Below are 12,629 nucleotides of genomic sequence, written 5' to 3'. Positions count from 1 at the left end.
TTTGTTTCCGGTGGGAAAAGTAATCACTAGCACCGTTTTGGATGCTCATGAATTCGAAATTTGTATGACATATTCCAAATGCAGTTCCAAACTCGGAAGTGATTCTCCCATAACCAGCTTCATCGTGGGAATCTCCTATGATGTCTAACTCGAAACTCAACGAAACCCCAAGCAAATGCCAAACAAACTACTAGTTCTATTGCCAGCCTCAGCGTGAGCTTTCAGCTGACATGCCTCAAGATCCGCTCACAACTTTCTCCCAAAGCGCTCAGTCTGGTCTGGTCTGAAACTAAGCCTTGAGAAGTCGTAGGTAATGGGACCGCCCCCATTTTCTTCAGCGTGACCTCCCGATTCGCCCTCCAACATTGCCAAAGCCTTTGCCATGGCCTTCCCTTTTCTCCTCGTCCGCTCCACCTCAGTCAGATCCTCGCTAGCTTTTTCATGTGCTTGGAAATCTGCGTCTCCAGTCACACCGGCCTCCAGGTCCTGGAGAGCGCGCTCACGCCACCAAGATTTCGCAGCCTCCGGGTCTTCTTCAGATTCAGGTTGACTTGCATGATCTGGAACAGAAGCCTCGAGTATCTCCGTCTCAAGCTGAGTGAGCTCGGGAAGCTCAGTGAATGTGGGGTCGATGCGTTCGTCGACGATTTGCTTGCGATGAGGAACGCTTCCGTGGCTGTTTTTTTCCACTTCATGATCATGACGGCAGTTTTCCTTGCTGGTGCTGTAAGGAATGAATTTTGCCGCATGTTCTGGCTGACTGGCCGTCGGCCGGCGAGGGCTTTCGAGAATCGGAGGAATATCGCGCCTGTGCTCGTCCAATTTGGATGACCTGATCTGGCTCGAGTTGCTGACGCGAATTGTCTCTGGTCGTGACAGCTGTGATAGGCGGCGGAGGTGTTCGTGGTGCCTTTGGAGGTCCTTCTGCTGACTCTCGAGCACGGAAAGAGGCGCTGGTGGGAACACAGCGAGATGGGGACGCTTGCCGGCCTCTTCAAGTCCAAGATCGAGATGTGAAGCTGGTAGTACTTTCTGGAGATCCTCTCCGCTTCCATTTGTGATGTATTCGCTGTCCTTCTTTGAGTGGCCCTTGAGCTTGCTGAAGAATGACTTGAAGCCATGTTTCGATCGATTGGACTTGTCTTGATTCCTTCCTTGTTGCAGGCTGTTCCCCTCTTCGACTTCTGCCCTCATCCTGGCCACATTCTGCCATGCTTTGACAGTGTCTCTGCTGAGTTGCTCGGCGGAGAAAGCTGCGTCTTCGAAGCGGTCCCGGACCTTGTCGAAGCATGTTTGAATTTGTTTTGCCGCGGCCACAAAGTGTGGCAGATCGTGCGTAGTTGGTCCTGTTGCCAGGAACGGAGATATCACCCATTCGACGAAGAACTTTTGGAGGCGTTGGGCGGCGGCAAAGTTAAGCTCGCACCCGTTGATCTCAGGGATACGCCTGGATTGCTTTCAGCACTGAGAACTCCAAAATAAAGAAACAGAATTGAGCACTTACAAGACCTTGGCCTTGAAAGTAAGAGCTTCCTGTGGTGTGTTCGCAGTATTTTTGAAGTTTAGCGACTCAAGCTCCTCGCTGAATGCCTGGTGCTTGCGGGTCCATTGAGTCAAAATGCTCCCGACAATGGTGCTTTGGTGTTCAATAGCCTTGACAGTCTGAGGCGTCACTCCTTGCGCCAGTGTTGCCCTAAGATCCATGTGTACGAGGCGAATTGCCTCGAGAATCTCACGCTGGAATCCATCTGCAAAGAGCAGACGATTCGCGATGCAAGCGATGGCAGTGATCCTCTCCTCTGCGCGTGGACTCATCAGCGACATTCTGCTCTGCAGAAGGGAGCTGGCAGCGCTTTCAGCAAGAGAAGGCGTGGTGGAAGAGTCGACGGAGTTGACAGCATCATTTTGAGAGGATTCGGAAAAGAGAGGCCTTGGAACATCCATGTTGAGGTTGGATACGTGAAGTGGGCAAAGAAGAGGTAGGCGAGATGATCTTTGTTCTCAAAGCGAGGCTGAGTTGAAGTGAAGACAAGATCATGAAAGACCAAGAGTTGGTGTTGTGTGTAGAGGTCAGGGTCGAGTTGCCGTCTGAATTTTGGCGTTGTGTTGTGGCTAAGTGGCGGCGGCGGCCAAAAAGTGCAGGTGGTGTTAAATTGGAGGAAGGCGCGCCGACATGTCGACAAACAATCCACCACCACGCCCGCCTGGCCTTCCTGGCGGTTCATCGACGACCGAATATCTCTATAGCTCCTTCAAGGCACTTTAAATCTGCCATCCCTGAACCTGCCCCTCTTTGGGACTCCCACCTGAAAAGGAGAACCCAGAGCACCCTCTTTGGGCACTTCCTTCTCCGCAAATATGACGAGAAAACTCAGAGTCCAAAGGTCTGCTATATGGCAAATTCAATAGCTGGTCTACGATTTGGAAGCCATGCTTTGAGCTTCTATATTCAATTGAACAATTTGAAGATCTACCGGTGGCTCTATGCTGCCAGTTTGAAGCTAACCAGAGGCAAAATCCAACACCAACCCATGAGAGAAGAAACAGGAAACAGTTCACCCAAGCCCTGTTCGCTGCTTCTCCAAGACCTGTCTGCCGCTCAGATCTCAGAGGTCCCGTCCAAGCCACTCCATCTCGTCTGGCTGGAAGCTGAACCTTAAGCTGTCTTGATCCTCCTCAACTCCACCAACCAATCTCTCGCTGCCAGCCTCGCTGCTGGATACACCCTCCAAAATCTCCAAGGCTTTCGCAGCATCTCGGACCCTCTTTGCCGCAAGATCCTCCTCCGTCCAGTCCTCCTCCTCGCAGTCCTCCCACTCATCTTTGTGCTCTTGCTCTTGGCCTTCCAAAGCCGCCAGAGCGCGCTCGCGCCACCAAGAGCGAGATCGAGAGAGCTCGACTGACTTGGGACGCTCGGCCTTGATTCTGCGGACAAATTCCCAGCGGAGTTCACGCTCGAGCTGAGAGAGAACGCCCGGCCTACCCAGGTCGATGCTTTGGTGGTTTCCAGAGGGACCAGCCATCATGGAGTCTTGACGCGTCTCCCGGGCTATCTTCGCGTCATTGGAGGTCTGGTAGACGTTGCGAGACTCGTGGACGGGCTCGAGCTCTTGCGGCTCATCGCCGTAGTCGACTTTGGGAATCTCGAAGGTCTCTGGGTGGTTCTGGTTGCCAAAAGTGACGTTAGGGACCTCTCCAGAGCACACTTGCTCATTTTGACGGTTTACTGTCGCAAAAGTCTGGTTGCCCTCGTGCTGTTGCGCTTCCAGCTCCCCGAGGGATACTCGTGGTAAGGCTGACAGAATTGGGGGAGCGTTGTCTACAACCAATAGTTTTAGTAAACGAATAGTCCAGTTTGAATCATCAGACAAACCCTCAGAGATCTGCACGGATTGCTTGACCATGCCCTGGGCCTCGCTGTTTCCGGTGCTGGCGTCATGTTTTTTGCCGCTGCGTGCGGAGAAAAGGCCCTTGAAGGTGAGCTTTACCTTTTGATGCTTGCCCTTCATGTTGTTCTTTGACTGCTCGTTGTTGCGAGAAGCCTCAGTGAAGGAGGTCTCCGACAGTGTCTTGCGTGCGGTGTCTGTATCTTTGCTCGCCTGCTCTGCCGAGAAGACCACATCTACCAGACGATCTCTAATGGCAACAAGACACTCGTTGACCCGAATGTCTGTGGAGGTGTAGTAGCGAGTGTCACGGAGACAGGTGACACAGTTCACGAAGAAAGTCTGTAAGCCCTGGGCTGTCTCGACGTTGACCTGGCATCCAATCACGGTTGGCAAGGGCCTAGAAGCTCTAAGTCAGAGAACGTTTCCAAAGAGAAAAACGCAAGAAGGAATACAGTTGTTGCTTACTCAATTCTAGTCTTTGGGTCACGCTGGGAGGCATCAGAGACGTCGGCGACCTTCCACAACCTCGCATCCACGCTGATACGCTGGTTCCGGCGCGTCCAGGCAGTCAGAATGCCGGTGACCTTTTTGCCTAGGACTTCAAGCTCCGGATCAATATCCCCGTTCAGAGCGACTTGCAGCAAGCCCTGCATCTGGTCGAGAATTTTGATGGCCTCTATGATATCGGTCTGGAAGTCATCGGCCCAGAGCAGGCGGTTGGCGGCCGACATGGCAGATTGGATCATATCATTGGCGAATTTGCCGCGAGTATCGATCTGAGGCTGCGCAGGAGAGTTGAAAGGATTGCCGTCCTCGTCCCTGGAGTAAACGGACGAGCAGGGGCGAGAAAACTCCATGACTGACATGTTCACACGTAATAATGAGGAGTAGTAAAAGAGAAAAAAGCTGGGAGGGTGCAAAGAGCAGTCTTGATTGTTGCTAGAGAGGATGCGTTGTGGTGACAGGATTTGGTGTCGAAGTCCAGAGCAGAGTCGACATGTCCGTCAAGGGGACCCGGTCCAGCGGGTCTACTTTTGGACCAAAGTGAACTCAAGCGAACTGCGCCTATGAGTTCACAACAACCCAAATCGGCATATGCCATGACCCAATCAAGTGTCAGCAAAAGAAGGTCGACCGGTCGATTTAACACAGATTTTGAGAAGTTGTCGAGGTGACTTTGAGACTCGATGTCAAGGACCCCGGGCCCCAAACGGACGGCCATGTCGATGAGAAGCTTGTTTGTTTGACTCTACCTATACAACAATTCAAAACGCCTAAAGAATCCGTCCCACCCAGTCCGCTTTTTGGGGTGTGGAAATCATCACTGACTCTCATCGTCGAAGACCATGCCGTCTCCATCAATCAACCAACTTCACTTTTCCCCATCAGTGTCAGCGCTTGTAATGAAATTGCTGAAATCAGTGGATTTGATGGTTACCTCGATATTTAATCCTGCCGATTGATTGTTTGCATTCTCCTCCTCAGCTGTGCAACGCAGATTTCAAGTGTCGACCGCTGGTGCCTCTTCGCCACGCGAGCTCTCATTCTTCGCAGGAGTCTCCACGACGCTATCTTTCCTGACCGGATCAGCACGGAAGTCTGCAGCTCTTTCTTGCTCCTTGTGCTGGTTCAGGTCGATCTGCGCACGAACTCTTTGCTTTTGCTGCATGAGTTCGGGGAGAGAGGTCGGAGGAAGCGCATCCAAAACCGGCTCCGTTCCAGCGTCCTCAAGCGCACAAACCAACTCCCTCAAGAAACCCAGCCTCCGCTTCTCCTTCTCCCACTTGTCAGCCTTCACCTTGATGACGCCTATCATAGGCTTCTTGACGAGATCCCTGACCTGTCTTCCTACCCGTGTCGAGATACGCCTCTCATATTCCTCATGGACCCGCACCTCTTCCGCCTTCTGGTCTCTATCAGCAGTCATGGTGACGAGGAAGTCGGGCAAAAGCGGGCGCACTCTGGCTGCGTCGTCGCGGGCTGTTTTGGCGGAGGAGCAGACGGCGGCGCAGCGTTTGCGGAAGGTTGCTAGGGTGGCGCGGATGCGTTGGGCGGCGGAGAGGTCGAAGGAGCTATCGTTTTTGAGGACGGAGGCTGTGAAGAGGGGGACGATCTTGTCGGTGAAGTACTTTTCGATCTTTTGGGCGGTTTCGAAGTTGACTTCGCAGCCAGCGGCGGTGGGAAGACACCTGGAAAAGAATTAGACCTTGATCCAGTCCAAGTGCTCGGGAATTCACTTACTGCAACTGGTACCTGAAAGCCAATTTCTCAACCTCAGAACCCGGGCTTTCGACAACAATGGACTGGATGCGCCGGCTGATGAGTTGGTTCCTGATGGTCCAGGCAGCGAGAATGCCGAGGGTGTATTCGCTGCATTGCTCGATTTTCTCGCAAGCCTCGACGGTGGCACCAAGCTGAAGAAATGGACGCAGCTCGTTGTGCAAGACGTTCGTGGCGTGGAGGATCTGCTCTTCAAAAGAGTCGTCCCAGGTGAGGCAATGGGCGTCCTGCCAGATTAACTTGATGGCGTCGTTGGCATCGACGTCGAGGGCTGACATCTGGGCTTCAGCGGGAGGGCTGGTGAGGCTCGTGTTCTTGGTGCAGGAGGAAACAGAAGAGGACGATCCAATAGAAGCCATTGTAGTGACGAAGGTTTGGAGTTGAGTAAGATTAATGGTCAGAGCAAAGAGATGTAGCAAGGCTGTGTAGTATTCTGTGACCCGAATCTGAGGATCGTTTATAGCACGGGATGTGGGAGTAAAAGTTGTGGTCGAAAGCGCAGACGACCATTTCACAACCACAATGGTCTGTGCGCTTCGACGTGGACACTTTCACTTTCACCTCACTCGACACCACTCGGCTGTGTCGTCTTGGTGAAGCCGTTTCGAGGACTTCAACTGACACCCCAACACCCGTTGACCGTCTGTTTTTAACACTGCGTGTCGTGCGCGTGGCAATTCATCGATGACCAAGCACCGCCCCTGACCCCCTGGCTGGTTCGAAGACCACCCCGACTTCTTGCACAACGAGCACCTCCTGTAGTCCAATTTTTAAAGGGTTCTTAGCATCAAATACAGCAATTGAGAGGCTTTCTGGAGTCTTTCCACGCGTAGACTATCTATGTACAACAGAAGGGGTGAAAAGGGGTGTACAATGGATTTGTTCACGTCAATGCCGGCGGCGAAGCGCACACCTATGGAAGGGTTTTGAACGACGAAAACGACACAAAGTTGAAGCAATGGCACGCCAAATCTTGATCATGCAACGTAGAATGGAAAGAGTATTTGCCATTGCAAAGGTTAAGCATGAGCACGCACTGCTTTGGGTTGTATCAACGAAGTTGCTGAGCTAGACCACCAAGAAATTGACACTAAAAACTGTTGTTTTGACTCCTGGCGCCGTGCTTAAAATGCCCAATCATCCAAAGGCCCAATGTAATATCCACGTCCTTAACGCCATCCAATGATCCAAGTCCCCCATACCATGTCCCTTTGCCTCACTCTCCCCTGCGACCACCGTCCAGATCCGCCAGAGTCTTCTTTCGCCAACAAGACTTCCTTCGCTCCGGGTTGAGCTCGCAGTCGAAGTCTTCCTCGTCGTAGATCGAGGCTCCGGCCATCGCACTGGCGAGACTCGATTCGGCCGTGGCGACATCCCTTGTAGCAAAACCGTGGGTCTGGTGTCGGTCGGGCGAGGTGTGCTCCTCTTGGGATGTCTGGGTTTTGCGACCTGCGCTGGGGTCTTGTCGAGGCCTGGCAAATTGCTGTTGTATCTCCTTCTGCCGCTCTTGGAGAGTCCGGACTGGAGCAGCGGGCAAGGCGTCAAGGGAGGGATTTGTGCCCGGCTTGGTGAGTCCGGCGAGGTGCTGGGCGTTGAAGGGAGCCGATATTTTCATCGAGCTCGTTTTCTCCTCCTCCTCCTTCTCCTTGCCCTTTCCCTTGAACAAGGCACCGAGTTTCTTTATCGCCTTGTCGCGCTTCCGTTCGGCACCGTGCTCGATGCGGAGGTCCTTGTCCGGGCTTGGGCGAGGGGAGGGCACGGTTGGAAGGCGAGGTGAGTCTAACGCCATTCGTGGTCCCATGGCGTTGTTATTGCCGAATTCTTGCCATACTGCCGTGCCGTCGTCAAGGAGGACTTTGGCCGTCGCTTTGGCTTCGTTGAAGCAGTCCCGGAGCCGCAGGAGAAGGGTGCGCATGTGTCGTTCGGCGGGAAAGAGGTGGCTGATCTTTTCGGGTGTTGATCCGGCTGGGGTGAAGTTGAAGTCGATCTCTTCGGCGAAGTATAGCTGGAACATCGAAATGGTGGCGACGTTTTGCGCGCACCCGGCGATTGAAGGAAAGGTGCTGTAAAAATGTCAGCTTTCCTGACCTCCAAGCAGTCAAAGACTTGAGAAAGCTGAGGTATTCACTTACGGGATAGCCTTCTTCAACTCCCGGATCGCGTGGCTACAGCCCTCGCTGCTAGTCTGCGAGATCTGGCGAAGAGTGTCGAGGTTGACCTTCGAGATGTCATCAGAGAGTGCGCGATTCCGACCCGCCCAAGTTCCCAGTGTCTTGATCAGCAGATTACAACAGTAGTCAATCTTGGCGATCGTGCTCTCGCGGCCACCGACTCTCAGGACCGGGCGAAGCTCAACGTGGAGGACCCAAACCGCCTCGATGATGCGCTTTTGGAAACCGCCGGCACAGAGGAGACGATTTGCCGACGTAAGGCTGGCTTCGAAACGCCTCTCTGTGTGCTGGTCAAAGATGGAGGGTCCGTAGAGTGAGGGAACCACGTTGATTCTGTCATCTTGCTCGCGGGAGTAGACCGAAGAGGAGCGGCTAGGAGCATCATCCATTTTGAATGGCCGTGGAGAAGAGGTATGTAGAGAGTATACTCGTGGTAGAAGAGAAAAAGGACGAAGAGCAGTGTCGCCTGTGGTCGGTGAGCGTTCTGGGGAAGGAAAGCCGACAGAGTGTGTGTGGAGGTTGGTGGTGGAAGAGAGATTCAGAATCAACGAGCATTAAAGACCCACCCCAAATCACAACACCCAAAGCGTTAAGCTGTGATCTAGTATTTTCGCTTCAGTTTACCACCACCACCTACTCCTGGGCCTCCGAACACGACCAAATCGGGACAAGCTTGCCTTCCTCCAGCTCTCCAGACGGCGCTCTGGCTCCAATGCCGAAAAGACCCCTCGTCTCGTCTCGTCTTGTTCATGATAGATGGTATTTACGACCCCCCTAACACACCGAAGCCCTTCTCGATGCCGTTTAGCCTCCACTCTGACTGCTACCAGCTGTTCGTTCTACCCGAGCTCTTGCATCTCTGGCGCGGACAAGGAGATGTTGAGGTAGGTAGGTATATATACCTCCAACGTCAACTCCAAACCCTCAAGCCACGTACAAACCAGATAAAATAAGACCAAACGCCAAACGCGCAAGAAATGACGAAGCAAAGACAGACAGATAGACAGACGATAAGTTAGGTGAACATAAACGACATAAATGACAGGCGGGAAAATACGATAGCAAAAAGGAGAAGCTATGAGATGCAGAAGTGACGGGTAGTACACAGACAGACACCAAGCAGAGCGCCACAGGGGTAAGTCAGATAAAATAGATATCTACCGAAGTTCGCTGCTTGACCACCTACCTACCTACCTTCTTACCCACCAAAACCCACCAACACGGACAGGCCTGGGCCCGTTATCTCGCTCCATCTACCACTCCTTACTACCACCACCGCCACCTCTCTCGCAAACCACGTAGCAAACCATCCAACAATTACAAGCGCTCGCAAATCCCAACCCAAACCCCTATCAAAGCAGTGTCAAAGCCAACAAACGCCGCTCTCCAAAGTCTACACCCGCTACCATTACGCCAGTACCAAGCCACTTCGCGTACCAACGCCTATGCAAATGCAGAGTAATGTGGATTGATTTGATTTGGCACCAAAAAAAATGACCAAATACAAGACGCGCGAGAGGAAGCGTCAGGGTTGCCAAGCTCGCCATGGGGAAAAGGGGACGATTGGAATTGGGGGGGGGGGGGGGGGGGTTGGAGCACGAAAGGGTAGGAGTAAGCAAGCAAGCAGAGCCAGCGACAAGAGCACCCATGCTTCCGGTAATAGGGACCACCGGGACTTGGGAGATGATGAGGGGATGTGACCCAGAGCCGGGAGACCGGCGAGCAGGCGGCGGTCGAGATTTGGAGGTAGGTAGGTATGTACTTTTCTAGACATGTTGGCGGACGGATGGCCGAAGGCAGAAGAAGCGGCAAGCAGGAGCGGGAGGAGCGCTGTGAGGTAGCAATGATGACAGGAGTTGTGAATGGCCTTGAGAATGCTGCGTACCTCAACGTACCTAAGCGTAGTATACGTGGCGTGAGGAGCTGCTGCTGCTTTGACGACGAAGACAGCAAGGTGCTGGCGGTTTGTCCAGGTGTGTGTCGGGCGTGCAGACAAAAGCGCAGGACCCGCGCGACAGGAAGACTTTCGATGTCGGAAGGCAAGGCGATGGAGGCGTCCATCCAGGGCAGCAGCCTCTCAAAGCGCCGGAGAAAGGGGCAACGACGAGCGACGGAGAAGCCGCACGCGTCTCCATCGTGATGTTCTCCAGACAGTAGCAGTGCTGCGGGTCTTGTCTTTGTCCGTGAAGAATACGAACTCGCGCCAATCGCTGCGAACAAGATGCTCCTGTCTCCAAAAGGATCCCAATACTCGGACAAGACGGGGAGCCAATCCCACAATGTCCACTCACACCCACACCATCCAACCGGCCGCCAGCGCAGCAAAAACGAAACTCTTTAGCACGACAGCGCCACCCCACAGCGAGCCAGCCGTATTGACGTAGAAAATAGCGCCAAGATAGCTGCAGGTCAACGTGCCACCGCCATTGCCATCCCTCGTGCCGTAGCTCTGCTCCAACCCCTTGCCCTTGAGCGGACAGGCGAAGCTCATGGTCGCGGGGCAGCTCTGGACGAGGGAGTAGCAGAGATCATCACACGGCAGCAATTCCTTGTAAGGGCCTGGCTGCACGACCGTGTCGATGAGCGAGTTGCGGCTCGAGTTGGCGTACAGGCGGTTGCGCAGCGTCGAGTTGTATTCTTTGACGTTGTCGGCAAAAGGTGTCTCGGCAATGGTCGTGCCGTTGATAAAGGGTGACGCGACGTTGCGCGGCTGCAGCCACTTGTCCGATGCCGAAAAGTCTTCGCAGCGTGGAATTGTGACGGCGCAGAGCCAGTTCTTGTACGACTTGGCGCAGTCGGTGCAGTTTTTGGCGAGCGAGTATTGCGCTGTCGTGGTGGTGTTGCAGGCTGTCTGCTGGAGCGTATAGTCGAAGTTTTGGTAAATGCTCATGGCATGGTTGTCGTACAAGTCGCGGAGGGGTTCCATGCCAGAGAAGCGGTCCGGGTTGCTGGGGACCGCGTACGATACTTCGTCACAAAAGGTCAGGTTGAATATGATCTGACAGTTGTTGTCTGTGGCGTCGTTAGAATTTCTTCACGGGCACCAGCGCATCTTTTCTTACCTGACTTTGTGGTAAAGCCGACCACCGGCCAAACCTGACCTCCACCGCCGACGACGCCAGCTCCTGAGGCAGTACTATTGCCCTGCATGACGGGAAACGCTTCATAGGACGTCGATCCATTCAAGTTCTGGACGAAAAACTGCTGCTTAGGTTTATTTCCCAACCCTCGAGTCGTCATGCCGGTGAGAACGGCTGTTGGGGCCTGCGCTTGGGCATTGCGTAGTGCGCAATACGAGCGCTCCAGCCCATTGATTGCAGTAATGTTTCTGTTGAAGGTGTAGACATAAAAGGGGTCGACGGCCTGCATCCAGGCCTTGTAATCGTCCGAGCCAGTTTTGGTCGTCGTCAGATTATCCGTGACGATCAAGGCAGAAGTAGTATCGCTGTCGACAAAGTATGCAAAAGCCTCCGTAGGATCGCGATCATTGTACGCGTGGTATGGAGCGTCGATAGAAGCGGCAACTTCGTAGTCCCAATCGCCAGAATAGCCATCTGGGAGGGGCGAGGGTGCATGCACGCTGACATAGACATTGCTTGTAGCAATCACCGTGGCGCCGGCAAAACCGCCAGTCAGGGGCAGCACGGCCTGTTCTCCATCCGAATTTGGTCCAGGGGAATCATTGTCGTTCGAAGTCGAAACGTACATGGTGAGCTGAGGGGGGGCCGCAGTCGTCGTCCCATTCACCGCTGGCCCACTACAAACATTCATCGAAATGTAGACGATTCGGGTATCTGCCGTCTGTCTCCTGGTAGGTGTCGCCAGCTCGTCGTCATCCCATTCAGCTCTTTGTCCCACGTCCTCAGCACCTGGATGCGCATCCCGCCTCTTCAGCTCGCGGTCAAGGTTGCGTGCCACAATTTCCCTCGACGCAATCGTCGGCAGCGTTGGCATGTATTGAGAATAATTGCCCCACACGCTCTCGTTTGCAAACCTGAACGTCTGCGTCTTGCCCGCCGAAACCGTTGTTGCCGCCGGAGTATTCCCTTCTAGCGTGGCTTCGGCACCAGTGCTCGTCGTATCCGCGCGCCCTACCAGCTCCTTTGAAACTCCAACCACAAACTCGGGTTCGTACGCAGCGTGGGGGTACTTGTCTTCGTCGTCCATGTCGTCCCAGGCAGATCTAACCAGGCCCTCCAGCACCTCGTGTTGCCGCAAGAGGTCATCGTCAATGACGCCGCGCGCCTCGTGTATCCGCTGGTGGTTGTGGTCCAGATTCGACTCTAGTTCGGCGGCCGAGGCGAAGTTGCGGGGGTACATGGACATGTATATGATGATCAGGACAATGAGGGCCGTCAGGGAGGCAGCGAGCCGCGATTGCAGCGGCGTCAGCTTCGGAAACGCCATGGAGGGCAGAGGAGGAGAGCGACAGAGGAGAGTAGACGCAAAAAAGGGAAAGTTGCGCCACAAGTATCCGAGGGTACGTATGATGTGTCGCGTCGCTGGGCGGAAGACGAGCCGCGCACGGCACGCCCCGCGGGGGATGGACGTGCGGTAGGTTCGAGCGAGCGAGGGACACGGGGCGAGCACCTGGAAAGAATGGGCCGGCAGAGAGTTGGTCGCGGATGGGAGTCCAGGTCGGTAGGGGGTCGGCCAAGGAGGTCTTCAGAGGGCTGTCGGGAGAGGAGAAGCTGTGGTTCAGGTGTTGTTTGAGGTGGCAGCGTGGGGGATGCGACGACTTAGGTTGGCTTCAGCCCTACAGCGGCCGTCAGTCAATCGTTCGAGCCAC

The 12,629-nt window shown here is 54.2% G+C and overlaps 6 protein-coding genes across 6 annotated transcripts; all 6 read right to left on the bottom strand.

Annotated features, from left to right (window-relative positions):
* Positions 1-246: 246 nt before the first annotated feature.
* Positions 247-1,944, bottom strand: IWZ02DRAFT_435674 (uncharacterized protein; the record flags this gene model as incomplete). Its single annotated transcript, XM_066766463.1, has 2 exons — positions 247-1,447; positions 1,505-1,944. The coding sequence occupies 2 exons, from the start codon at positions 1,942-1,944 to the stop codon at positions 247-249; spliced, it is 1,641 nt and encodes a 546-aa protein (XP_066620062.1).
* Positions 1,945-2,563: 619 nt separating this feature from the next.
* Positions 2,564-4,255, bottom strand: IWZ02DRAFT_507187 (uncharacterized protein; the record flags this gene model as incomplete). The annotated part of the gene is made up of 2 exons (XM_066770417.1): positions 2,564-3,795; positions 3,855-4,255. The coding sequence occupies 2 exons, from the start codon at positions 4,253-4,255 to the stop codon at positions 2,607-2,609; spliced, it is 1,590 nt and encodes a 529-aa protein (XP_066620061.1). The 3' UTR covers positions 2,564-2,606.
* A 635-nt stretch (positions 4,256-4,890) lies between these two features.
* On the bottom strand, positions 4,891-6,028 carry IWZ02DRAFT_435672 (uncharacterized protein; the record flags this gene model as incomplete). The annotated part of the gene is made up of 2 exons (XM_066766462.1): positions 4,891-5,578; positions 5,631-6,028. 2 exons carry the CDS (start codon positions 6,026-6,028, stop codon positions 4,891-4,893), a joined length of 1,086 nt encoding a protein of 361 aa, XP_066620060.1.
* Positions 6,029-6,885: 857 nt separating this feature from the next.
* Positions 6,886-8,229, bottom strand: IWZ02DRAFT_493098 (uncharacterized protein; the record flags this gene model as incomplete). Its single annotated transcript, XM_066769903.1, has 2 exons — positions 6,886-7,732; positions 7,802-8,229. 2 exons carry the CDS (start codon positions 8,227-8,229, stop codon positions 6,886-6,888), a joined length of 1,275 nt encoding a protein of 424 aa, XP_066620059.1.
* A 736-nt stretch (positions 8,230-8,965) lies between these two features.
* IWZ02DRAFT_60272 (uncharacterized protein) lies at positions 8,966-10,014 on the bottom strand. The gene has a single exon (XM_066770946.1). It carries the CDS (start codon positions 9,899-9,901, stop codon positions 9,284-9,286), a length of 618 nt encoding a protein of 205 aa, XP_066620058.1. The 5' UTR covers positions 9,902-10,014; the 3' UTR covers positions 8,966-9,283.
* Positions 10,015-12,356, bottom strand: IWZ02DRAFT_60271 (uncharacterized protein). The gene is made up of 2 exons (XM_066770945.1): positions 10,903-12,356; positions 10,015-10,852 (listed from the first exon to the last, which is right to left on the bottom strand). Exons 1-2 carry the CDS (start codon positions 12,245-12,247, stop codon positions 10,128-10,130), a joined length of 2,070 nt encoding a protein of 689 aa, XP_066620057.1. The 5' UTR covers positions 12,248-12,356; the 3' UTR covers positions 10,015-10,127.
* Positions 12,357-12,629: the final 273 nt, after the last annotated feature.

The sequence above is a fragment of the Phyllosticta citriasiana genome (assembly GCF_038021145.1).
Source record: "Phyllosticta citriasiana strain CBS 120426 chromosome Unknown IWZ02scaffold_12, whole genome shotgun sequence".
NCBI classification, from domain to species: Eukaryota; Fungi; Ascomycota; class Dothideomycetes; order Botryosphaeriales; family Phyllostictaceae; genus Phyllosticta; species Phyllosticta citriasiana.
The sequence above is the reverse complement of the archived record's forward strand: the minus strand, read 5'-3'. Positions and strand labels throughout refer to the sequence as shown.

Coding starts and splice junctions, on each gene's coding strand:
- IWZ02DRAFT_60272 (XM_066770946.1), bottom strand. CDS start 9,901: ATGGACGCCTCCATCGCCTTGCCTTCCGACATCGAAAGTCTTCCTGTC.
- IWZ02DRAFT_60271 (XM_066770945.1), bottom strand. CDS start 12,247: ATGGCGTTTCCGAAGCTGACGCCGCTGCAATCGCGGCTCGCTGCCTCC. Junction 10,853..10,902: donor CGGCTTTACCACAAAGTCAG/GTAAGAAAAGAT, acceptor ACGACGCCACAG/ACAACAACTGTCAGATCATA.